Genomic DNA, 12746 nt, shown 5'->3' with positions numbered 1-12746 from the left:
GATGAGAATCTCCTCCACAGCAAACATGTAGGGTGTGTGTGTGTGTGTGTGTGTGTGTGTGTGTGTGTGTGTGTGTGTGTGTGTGTGTGTGTGTGTGTGTGTGTGTGTGTGTGTGTGTGTGTGTGTGTGTGTGTGTGTGTGTGTGTGTGTGTGTGTGTGTGTGTGTGTGGCTGCAGCATTAGTCAGAGCTGAAGCTGAGGGGGAGTCTGCGGCAGAAAAACGTACCACACGCTGAGACGGAGATAACACACACTCACTCACACACACACTCAGTGTTTTTGTTCCAAGCAATGTTAAAAGAGCTACAAAAACATCAAACAAGGCAAAAACCTACAAAACTGTTTAGAAAAGTGACAACAAAGCAGCTTTTTCTCGGGTCGTTCAAATATACACGTGTGTGTGTGTGTGTGTGTGTGTGTGTGTGTGTGTGTGTGTGTGTGTGTGTGTGTGTGTGTGTGTGTGTGTGTGTGTGTGTGTGTGTGTGTGTGTGTCGTGTGTGTGTCTTTTGACACCCCCCGGCGTGCAGCGTAGCGCGGTAGCCAGTGAGGTAGCGTTGTGTTTGCCGAGCCAACACTGCTCCTGGGCCGACTGCTGCAGAGGCCTTCTGGTGTCCTTGTCATAACAACACACACGCACACACCTTTCTCTTCTCACACACACACACACACACACACACACACACACAGACACCTTTCTCTTCTCACACACACACACACACACATACAAAGACACACAGAAAACTTTCTCTTCACACACACACAGAGAGACACACATACAGACACACACACAGAAACCTTTCTCTTCACACACACAGACACACACTTTTCTCTTCACACACACAATTCCACCAGTGAAGCGTCGATGTGTACAGCACGTAGTCCCATATCCCTTGTCCTATCAGATATGTGTAATATTGTCTCTATCATAAGCACATGAGAACTATGAGGGCGGGTGTGATTCTGTAGTTAGGGTGAGCGGAGCCTTTAATTGGAGCGCTGACGGCGTGCCGGTTTTAAAGGAATGTTGTAGTGTAGTTGTGTTGTGTGTAATTGTTGGGCAGTGTGGCTGACGCTGCAGAGTTCATGTGCATTTACATGAATCAAAAACTCATTTCCAAAATCTGCAAAGTTTTCCATTTTTTAAAACGCCCGGTTGTTTGTTTGACTCTCCGGAGCCGGCTCATGTGTCTGCCGTTGCCGTTCCTAGATTGCACCGTTAAGGAGTGTGGATGTGGCTGCTGTGGCCCGGGGCCACGGATGAATTTTTAACGAGAGAAAATGGGCTTCAAGATGGATTTCCCCCTCGTAAACATCCGCCTGCCTGTTGGCCACCCAACGGCTCCCCACACCCTCTCTTCCATCCATCCCTCCATCCTCCTAAACACATATTTTCCACTGGAAACACGGACCGTGCCAGTGATTCCCTCTCTCTCTCTCTCTCTCTCTCTCTCTTTCTTTCTCTCTCTCGGCATGTAACCTTAGCGGCCTGATTCGATTCCACACTCCAAATTTGAATATACGGTTTGAGTTGAACAGCCCTACCCTCCGTGCTCCCTCTGTTTTCCTTCTTCCCATTCTTTCACCACGACTAAAGTCATCCTATCACAGCGGCCCGGGCTCCTCCTTCAAAATAAGAGTCTTATCTGTCGAGCTGTCAGCCGTCTCCCCGGTAACAACACTCTCCTTTCTCCGTCTTCTCCTCTTTCCGCAACAATGAGCAGCTTTCTTTCCCGGCACGCCTCCTCGTAATATCTCTACGTTTAGGCAGTCTCTCGCTTGACCTCTCTCTCTCTCTCTCTCTCTCTCTCTCTCTCCGTCTCTACTTCTGTCCTACCCCCTATCTGACTGTCTTTCTCTCCTCAGAGGAGCTCTGTGATTGCACGTCTCTAGGGATAATAACGATGTGTGTGTTTGTGGAGGTGTACATAGTAAAGTGCTGTATGACTAAGTCCTGATGAGTGCATGACAGACAGGCATACAGATAGACAGATAGACAGACAGAGAGACAGACATGCAGACAGACAGAGAGACAGAGAGACGCAATTTGTAATTTGGCGCAATTTAGAGCTGCAACGATTAGCCCATTCATCGATTAGGAAAATAATCTCCTAACTATTTTCCTAATCGATTGATCGTTAAAGTAATTTTTTCATGCAAAAATGGCAGAAAATTCTGTTTTTCCGAATTTCAAAGAGCGTAGATTTCCTGCTCTCTTTCTCTTTTGTATCATATTAAACTGAACACCTTTGTGTTTCGGACAAAACAAGACGTTTAAAGACATGAACTATGAAATCGACTATGAAAAGTAATTGTTAGTTGCAGCTCCACCTGAAGGTAATTAACATGTGTTATATGGTTTTGGTTGAGATCCTAAACCATATAGATTGTTGTTCCCATCAGTCGAAAATAGGGTCCAAAAAACCAACAACCTGAAATTAAACAGTTCTTAGCAATTTGGTTCTGTGTTTCTTTGTTGCTTTCCTTTCCCTTGTGGTGCGGGCCAAAGTGTCGTCTTCAAACCTCTCTGCCGGAGGACTGTAATCTGAGCAGAACAGCTGAGGAGGCAGAGGCAGCGAGAGCAGCGATGCAGAGTGAAATAAGCATGATGCCGGGTGATGTGCGATAACGTCCGCCAGTGTTTCGTGCCCGTCGCTCATACTCCAGACTTCAAATACCCGGCGTTTGTTGCAGCACGGCGCCCAATCGCTGGAGCTTACGGCACGGATAGTCACGGCGGCTTTGCGGCTGACGCGTGTCAGTGAGAGAGAAAAAGATGATCAAACAAGCCCCTTGACTTTGATGAGATTATCATTGACTTGGCTTTAATTAACAGTCTTTTAAGTCGGGCAGAGTTGAAGGGGGCAAAAGGGACTCACACTGTACTTTTAGTGTATAGAGCCAGACTCCATGTAAATAATCAGGACTTTTAGCGTGTATAGAGCCAGCATATCTCCACCAGACTCCATGTAAATAATCAGGACTTTTAGCGTGTATAGAGCCAGCATATCTCCACCAGACTCCATGTAAATAATCAGGACTTTTAGCGTGTATAGAGCCAGCATATCTCCACATGTAAATGGGTGAATTAAGGGTTTATTTCAACCAAACCAGAGTGGTGATTGTTGGAACAGTGGAAAGATGAAGCAAGACAGCTTTTGGTAGTTTTATTTAGTTTCTGTCCACTTTGAATGAAGTGTGTTTTACGATGCTAAAAGTCCTGATTATTTACATGGAGTCTGGTGGAAATATGCTGGCTGTATACACGGTAAAAGTCCTGATTATTTACATGGAGACTGGTGGAGATATGCTGGCTCTATACACGCTAAAAGTCCTGATTATTTACATGGAGTCTGGTGGAGTTTGGTGATGGTGATTTTGGGGCTGTTTCATGTTAAACTAAAATGATCTTCCTCTTCTTAGGTCTATCTCTAGGGATCCTTTCAAGAAATGAAATCACAATAAGCAAAAATACCAATGTAGGCACTGCAGAGCAGTTGTTGCTTCTATATGTTGTGTCTGCGCCCTAAGTTGCCCTTGCCACCACCTTTTTTAAAAGCTTCCCTTTGTGCTTCTCCACATCTCTCCAATCTTCCAAAACGCAGAATTCTCCGTGGCTGTTTTGAGCAGGGCTTACTCTCTAACCTTGCCAGTGGTGTGTGTGTTGTTGTTTTTTTTGGGGGGGGGGGGGGGGGGGGGGGTGAGGCGTCTGCAAGAGCACACCATCACCTTTAGGGCCAAACATCAAGCTCTCTCGCTCTGAAGCCTTGTGCCAGGGAAAAGATACGACATATGTTTCTTGACATTTTGGAGGATTTAGATATATTTTTCATGTTCTTTTAGGGAGGCAGGCAGCTACACACTCTCTGCTGCGTTCACGGAGGAGTTTGAAAGGCACTTTGTGTTTTTTGGTTTGAACACAGTGACTTGGAGAAAACATTGCTTTTTTGGTCTGTAGCTTTTGGGGGATTTACTGACCCGTCACAGTCGCCGTGTTCAGTTCAGGATATGGGAGAAGACTCGGTGTAAACCTGCAAAGATTTATCCATTACTTGTCAACTATTCAATTAACCGCCAACTATTTTGATTACTATTTTGAGTCATTTTTTATGAAAGAATGTCAAACTTGTGTGATGTCAGCTTGTTAAATGTGAATATTGTTCTAGTTTCTTCTCTCCTCTGGGACAGTAAGCTGAAGATCTTTGAGTTGTGGACTAAACAAGACATTTGAGGACATCCTCTTGGGAGTTTTTGGGGAAACACTGATCCACAATTTTTCACCATTTTAGAGACCAAGCAACTGATCCATTCATCCAGGAAATAATCCACACATTAATCCACGATGTAAAATAATTGTTAGTTGCAGCTAACACACACACACACACACACACACACACACACACACACACACACACACACACACACACACACACACTCATAAGCAGTGCTCTGAATTGTAATTTAAACACGACTAAAATTAAAATAACTTAGCCAATTATAGGAGTGGGGCCGTCCCCGTGGCAGGAGGCTGATGGAGAGAAATGGATCACAGGGGAGTGAAGATGCATGCGCACACACAACTCCAAAAACAAGACCAAATACATCCTGCGCTCCTCAGCCCCGACCAGTTAATTCTGCATCTAATAAATCCTGCTTGATAAATTATGTAGAGGCAGTGTTCCCTAGACACATCATTAATGCTCTAACCAGCACACAGGCAGCACTGGGGGGGGGGACAATACACGCACGCACGCACGCACACACACACACACACACACAAAGCACAAACGCACACACACACACCAAGCGCACACACAGACAAGCACACACACAAACACACAGAAACGCACACACGCTCGACGCACGCACGCGCACACGCACACACACACACACACACAGACGCACACACGACGCACAAACACACACAGAAGCACACACACTTTTTAGAAAAAGGCTACACAGAACCGCCACTGCCCTTTAGTAACTAGACGATCAACGATCAGTCGACCAATAGTCGATAGACGCGAAAAAACTATTTTGACTATCGATTAGACGTATGAAGGAAGTTTTTACTATGCCAATAACAGCAGAAAAGGCTGTTTACAGCCTCTCAAATATGGAGGTCTCCTGCACTTTTCTGTTTTATTATCATATTAAACCGAAAAGCTTTGGGTTTTGGACTGCCAAGACATTTAAAGACTTCATCTTGGACTTTGAGAAACTGGGATGGACATTTTTCACCACTTTCTGACGTTTTATAGAGCAACGGATTAATCGAGAAAATAATCAGCCAATTAATCGACAATGAAAGTTGTTAGTTGCGGCTCTAGAAATGAGCTATTTCGGTGATTTTTATTCTCCTGCGTTTCTTTTGTGCCTCTTGTTGTCATGTTTAATCATCCCTCTCTCCTTCCTTCACCCCGTCTTTTCTTCTGACACCTCGCCCTCCTCTGTGTCCCCGCTTCTCTTTTCTGCTGTCATTATTTCAAAATGTCATTATCTAAATCTGACACTCCTTTTCATTTGGTAGATAAAAGCTAATTTCTGAGGCGGTCGTGTGGGAAGATGTCATGATTCTTGGCAGAGATTATGAAAACCAAACTTGAAAAACTTATCACAGAAAGAAACGCAAACATTATTACAATCCACCTAGGTAAAGGTAGATGGCAGGGGAAAAAACAGGAATTTCAGCATAACGCTAAAGTGCTGATGATATAAATGTAAAATGAAAACAACTTGTTGTCCTTCTAGGTCAAAATGGAAAATGAGTGCGGCCGGTTAGCTCGGTTGGTAGAGCGGGCGCACATATGTAGAGGTTTATTCCTCGACGCAGAAGGTCAAGGGTTGGAGTCCGACCTGTGACTGCAAAAAAAATTGAAAATGAAAATGAGGGACGCCTGCATAGCTCACCTGGTAGAGCGTGCACCCCCTGTACAAAGGCTCAGTCCTTGTCGCATGCAGCCGCAGGTTCGACTCCGACCTGCGGCCTTTTCGTGTATGTCGTTCCCCCCCTCTCTCTCTCTCTCCTTTCACATCTTCAGCTGTCCTATATAATAAAGGCCTAAAATGCCCCAAAAAAATAATTTAAAAAAATTGAAAATGAACTTTCTTTTTGGCACTTTGTTCCCAACATTTTTGGCACTTTTGTCAATGCGTTTTTTTTAATTCACGGTCAATAAACCTTATTTATATGACATTATACTTAATTTTTGAGTTGAAATAAGCAGATATTATGAATGATTTTGACTAATAGTTAAGATCAGAGGATGTTCCCAGACTAGTTTATGTCAAAGTTTAGTCAGGAGACTGTTTTGGAAACTTTTTTTTACAAATGCTCTAAAATTGAATATAGCACCCAAAATTTAATGGAAGTAATCATTCATTTTACCTGCGAAGAACGTTGTATCCATATAACGTACACCCATGCATCCATGTAATTTTTGGGGCAATTTGGTTGAAAGAAACCCTTATTTCTGATATAAAAAACTTTAAAAACGGGTCAAATTTCACCCGAGGACAACACAAAAGTTAGAGGTATGCTCCTCGAGCAATGTTGGATTTAATTTGTCGCAGAGTTGCACCACCTCCAAACTTCAAACCCATCGCCTCTCGACATGACATCGCAAATTAAATCACAAAGACACGGTGAAGGACAAGTGAGTCGCCGGGCAGAAATCTCATAATAACTGTCATAATTGCACTGTAAAAATTACTAAAATTGGATGATCGCTTCCTTATCTGCTGCTAATTAAATATGGGAAATGGGGAGCAAAAAAAAAAGTCATATAGGTGACACCTTATTTCATTTTTTAGGTACTTTTGGTCAGAACGTGAAAATATCACAAGATGCACTGAACTAGGCCTGCAACAAACTTTTGATTTCTTTGATTTAACCTTTATTTATACAGGTAATCTCATTGAGACACAGGGTCTCATTCTCAAGAGGGACTTGTTTGGGACAATACACAGCATATAGTTCTAGTTCTAGTTTGTCCTGGGTACTTCGGAAAGCTTTCTGTGTGTGAGGCCCTTAATTTCCCTTTTTGTCATTCACTTTTTTCTTTCTTTAAACGATTTCCTTGTCGATCAGACAGAATGAGCATTATTTTTTTAAATGTTTCATATAGATAGATAGATCTTTATTGTCATTGTATGCGGTACAACGAAATTCTGTTGGAGCCATCTTCTCCAAATAGCAGCAGAGTTAAAAAAAATATATATATATACACACACACACACACACACACACACACACACATTCATTCCATATCAATATTCATGTGTTAAGTCATCAAATCAAATAACCCCCCTTTGTGATTATCTTGATCATTGGTGATCTCCCAGGATGTATATTGAAAATTCTTTCCTTCCCGGTACCGATACTGATACCTGGCTTGACTATCGGCCGATACGAGCACAGACCGAATGCCGGTGTTAAAAAAAGAAATATATATATTTATAATATTTACAGCTACTATCCCTGTATGGATGTGATATAATTGCTATCATTGTTGTACGTTCTGGCTCAGGTTAAACTTTTTGTGAAACATGAACAAATACAGAGAATAAATGCCAGATAACTCTTTTTGTATCTACTTTGACAGTCAGTCTCAACAGATAAAGAACCTAAATACACTCATTTTAAGGTAGATTGTTTTTCAGGGCTAAATTATTTGGTGTCAGATCTGTGCATAGATTCACAAACTCGCCGATACCAGCATTCTAGGCAGTATCGGAGGCCTTTCCGATACTGGTATCGGAACAGTTTTAATTGAAACATCTGTTTTGTTTGTCCTTCAGATCACAGAGATGGGTAAGGATTCGCTCCCCGCCTGGCTGCACTGGGACGCCAGCAGCCGAGTCCTGCAGGGTCTACCTCTGGAGGAGGACAAAGGTGTCCATTACATCTCGGCATCCATCTCCAACCACACAAAGTCCTCGTCTTCCTCGGAGGTGTTTTCCATCGAGGTTCACCCTGAAGATCATCTGGATGCAGACTCGGCCCAGCTCGCATCCAACCAAGCCTCGGCGGATGACGACGCCCAGCCGTTCGCCTGTAGCAACGAGGAACCCGTCACGGTGCTGACGGTGATCCTGGACGCCGATTTGACCAAGATGAGTTCAGAACAGAGAGTGGCGCTCCTGGATGACATGCAGAGCTTCTCCAGGGTCGGGCTCCAGCACATGAAGATCCTCCCGGTGGTCAACAACCGGCTGTTCGACATGTCTGCGTTCATGGCCGGGCCGGGGAACGCCAAAAAGGTAAAGATTGTGTGCAAATGATAAATTAGAATCAGTGCTGTATAAAGTACATGAAAGCGTTACTTGAGTAAAAGTATAAGTATCTTACCAAATTACTTGGGTGGAAGTTAAAGTCACCTTTTAGAAAGAATGAATGTAGGAAAACACAATAGATGTTTGGCGTTACTTTTGGTATTTCTGGCGGGGGTTCACGGCCTGTACAATTATAGGAGAAACTGGAGTGAGTTAATGAAGAGCCCATTTGTATGTGGCTTAAGTAAATATTTGCTCGTCCGTGAATAATTCAACATATATAAGTAGATGGAAAATTCAATTAACAATTCCTCAATGTCTCCCCAGGTGGTGGAGAATGGCGCTCTGTTGTCCTGGAAGCTCGGCTGCTCACTGGACCAGAGCACAGTTCCAAATATCAACAGTGTCCAGGGTCCTGCAAAAGAAGGCACGATGTCAGCCAAGCTGGGCTACCCTGTGGTGGGATGGCACATCGCCAACAAGAAACCCCACGTCCCAAAGCGGGTGAGGCGCCAATTAAACAACACCCCAACACCTGTTCTGGCAGTGCTTCCTCCAACAACCGTAGTGGAGCCTCCGGTGAGGATTATTCCAACCCTCTCCTCTCCCTCTATTGCTGCACCAACTGAAAGCTCTGCTCCCCCTGTAAGAGGCCCCGTTCCCCTCCCAGGCAAGCCTACAATTAGAGTTCGTGACCCCATTGCCCATACCCCAACCCTGGGACCCCCTCAACCAACAAGGGTAATGGAAACCACCAGCACCGTTCCAATCCAGCCAACCATGACCAGGCCGACTTTTGTGGAAGCCACTGCTACACCACCTGCACCTACGAGAAGACCTACCAAGAAACCCAAGAGACCCAAAACCACACCAGTGCCAAGAGAGACAAAGACCTCCACAGCCAAGCCGTCCAGGCGCACAACACCATCCCCGGCCGTCGTCCCGGACCCGTACAACGAGAAACCTGTCCTGCGTAACCCAATCGACCAGGTCAATGCATTGGTGGGCACCTATTTCGAAGTAAAGATCCCATCGGATACATTCTTTGATAAAGAGGACGGGACAACTGACAAGCTGCGACTAACTTTGAGACAAAACCACAATGAAGTGGTTGGAGAGGGCTCGTGGATCCAGTTCAACACCACCAGCCAACTTCTCTACGGCCTGCCCGATGCCCAGCATGTGGGAAAACACGAATACTTCATGCAGGCAACCGACAAAGGCGGCCTGAATGCGATTGACGCTTTTGAGGTCCGCGTGAACCGCTGGCCCTCCAATGACAAGACCCCTGTGATCTTTACGGCACGATTTGAAGGGGAGCCGCGTTCAATTACAAACGACATCCACAAGAAGATCCTTCTGGTGAAGAAGCTGGCATACGCACTTGGGGACCGCAACAGCAGTACAGTCAGTCTACGAAACATCACCAAAGGGTCGATTGTGGTGGAGTGGACTAACACTAGCCTCCCACATCACCCTTGTCCAAAGGAACAGCTCGCAGCGATGAGCAGTATGCTCGCCAGTGCTGATGGAAAACCCTCGCAGACCTTGAGGTACTCAATGGAGCCTGAATTCAGACCGTTGGATGTCAAGATCAAGGGAAAGGCAAGCTGCAGAACGTATTCCTTCATCCCGCCTGGAGAGATTGAAATACCAGAACCTCCAGCAGTCACTCCAGCTCTAGGAACCGGCCGGCAGAGCACAGATGATGTCTATCTCCACACGGTCATTCCTGCCGTGGTAGTGGCGGCGATCTTGTTGATAGCGGGCATCATTGCGATGATCTGCTACAGGAAGAAACGAAAGGGCAAGCTGACCATCGAGGACCAGGCTACCTTCATCAAAAAAGGTGTGCCGATCATCTTCGCCGATGAGCTTGATGACTCTAAGCCGCCTCCATCTTCTAGTATGCCCTTGATTCTGCAGGAAGAGAAGCCCCCACTTCCGCCGCCTGAGTACCCCAACATGGCCACGCCAGAGACCACGCCCCTGAATCAGGAGCTGCTCGGGGAGTATACAGCTCTGCGGGACGAGGATCCCAACGCGCCTCCCTACCAGCCACCGCCTCCCTTCACCACTCCCATGGAGGGCAAGGGTTCCCGTCCCAAGAACATGACCCCCTACAGATCGCCACCCCCCTATGTGCCACCTTAAGACTTGTTTAACCCTCCTCTGATCGGGTGGAGGGAACGGATGCTTGAGGAACAGTGACGGTTTCCATTCTGGTGTTTGTCTGTCTGGACATTTACAGGGAGAGATGACAAGAGGTGCTAAAGTACAAAACAGCTACAGGGGACTTTGGTTTTGGGGGGGGTGGGGGGTGGGGGGGGCGCAGGTGTAATGAGTCAAGTTTTTTTTTTTTTTTACAGTAAACGGATGGGATGATTGGTTGAAACAGCTGGGAGGAACTACTGTTTTAGTGGTAGCCCAGCTACTACAGTGGCCTAAGACAAACAATTTGTCGTCACATTGGCTTTTTGGAACGACCAGTTGGTCAGAAGCGACGATGGAGATTGGGAGACATGCTCTCCTTTCCTAGCCTTTCATTTGTTTCTCTGTTCTTTTAAAATACAGTTTTTCTTTTGTTTTTTTCATCATTATCCCATTATAAGTCTTTCTTTTCTGGACTGAATCGTTTGCCTAACAACTCGTCTTTTTGTCTTGCTTTTTAAATAAAACGCGAGAAGACAGTGAACTGCCATCAGAGCACTGCAGGCGACAACTTTCGTTGTTTTTAAATAACGAGAGGGAGATTCTCTGAATATGAAAAAAGCTCTCACAAGGATCTCAGATCAACCCTGCAGACAACACGAGAGAATGGGAGGCCGAGGTGTGTGCGTGTGAATGAGTGTGTGTGTGTGTGTGTGTGTGTGTGTGTTTATTCAGATTCAATACGGTTTGCCTTTTAACACTAGTTGTCTGTTTCTATCCTTATTCACAATGTCTATTAAAGATGAATGAATAACAAGGTAGCCTAAAAAAAGATTTAGAGATGAATAATAATAAGTAATTTGTTTTGTTTTATTGGTTTTAAAATTCACTGTATATCTGGAAGATGTTCTGATAGATTGTGTTATATTTTCTTGGTGGTGGGAGAAAGGGACTGCTTGGCTAAAATAACCTGCAGAGTTCTTTTATTCCTGTTTTTGGTAGAACGGTTACAGTCCATTTAGATGAAAATCTAACCTTCCTCTCGGTTTCCCTCGTCCCCTCGGCGGATCTAACTTCCGCTGTAAGAAAGCTGGGTGGGATGAGGTTAATGTGAGAAAACATGAACTACTGTTTTTGTCACGAAAGAGATTATCTAATTAACTTGTAAATGCAGAGTTTTGATGTGGATTTGGATGCAAATGTAATTTGACGTCAGTTTGGCGACCGTGTTACCCGAGGTTAACAAAACTCCAGTAAAAGTGAAACGCCATGTCTAGAGCTGCAAAGATTTATCAATTAGTTGTCGACCATTACATTAAATCGCCAACTATTTTAATAACCGTTGAATCAGTTTGAGTCATTTTTTATGAAACAAAAGTCAAACTTCTCAGATGTCACGTCCCAAAGGGCCAACCCAGTTTTAAGTGCACATCGCTCACCGTGTGTTGCCTATATTATGTCTGATCGGACAAATAGGACATGCGGAGTTCCCCAAGGCTCCATTCTGGGGCCTCTACTGTTTAATTGGTTTGAGTCATTTTTAAATACTTTGATGTCAGCTTGTTAAATGTGAATATTTTCTAGTTTCTCTACTTCTCCTCTGTGACCGTAAACTGAATATCTTTGAGTTGTGGACAAAACAAGACATTTGAGGACGTCATCTTGGGCTTTGGGAAACACTGATCCAGGTGTTTTTTCCCCCACCATTGACATTTTATAAACCAAACCATTTTATAAACCAAACAACTAATCCAATAATCCAGAAAATAATCAACAAGATTAATCGAGAATGAACATAATCGTTAGTTGCAGCTCTAGACATGTCTAACCTTTTCTTCATTCATACAGTACCTTTACAAACAGGAAAAGGACCCCTTCAGTTTATTTTGGACCAGGGATAATTATTTTTTTATGTAATGAGGCAGTTCTTCTCGCCCCTGTCAGAGGAGAAACTTTGCGTGCCATGGAGACCATCCCAGATGGGATTGTACAGACACATTTTAGAGATGATTGAGATTCAGAAGGAAGAAAGAACCTTGAATTTCCACAATTTTGCTCACTGAAAAAAAAAAAAAGGTCGACAAAAAATCTCCTAATTTTTTTACCAAGTTTTTGATACAGCCTCAAATTGTTTGATTTATTAAAAAGAAAAAAACATGATTAATAATGATTAATCTTCTGTGATTTGTAAAATCTTAGCCTAGAAGTTCGACTATGATTCAATTATGTACACGTTCTGTTTTTCTTTTTCTTTTGTGTCACGGGTCACATATTTCAAGTGTTTTATTTCATTGTGTGTGTGTGTGTGTGTGTCTGTGTGTGTGT

General features: G+C 44.1%; 1 protein-coding gene across 1 annotated transcript in view; it reads left to right on the top strand.

The window, feature by feature from the left end:
* dag1 (dystroglycan 1) overlaps positions 1-11760 on the top strand; it is a 54967-nt gene extending 43207 nt beyond the window's left edge. Inside the window, exons 3-4 of the mRNA XM_039797943.1 lie at positions 7797-8258; positions 8598-11760. Of these exons, the coding sequence (XP_039653877.1) occupies positions 7797-8258; positions 8598-10424 (2289 nt within the window). The 3' untranslated portion in view covers positions 10425-11760. The remainder of the gene's footprint in view (positions 1-7796; positions 8259-8597) is intronic.
* The last annotated feature ends 986 nt before the right edge of the window (positions 11761-12746 follow it).

The sequence above is a fragment of the Perca fluviatilis genome, chromosome 4, assembly GCF_010015445.1.
Source record: "Perca fluviatilis chromosome 4, GENO_Pfluv_1.0, whole genome shotgun sequence".
Taxonomy (NCBI): domain Eukaryota; kingdom Metazoa; phylum Chordata; class Actinopteri; order Perciformes; family Percidae; genus Perca; species Perca fluviatilis.
The sequence above is the reverse complement of the archived record's forward strand: the minus strand, read 5'-3'. Positions and strand labels throughout refer to the sequence as shown.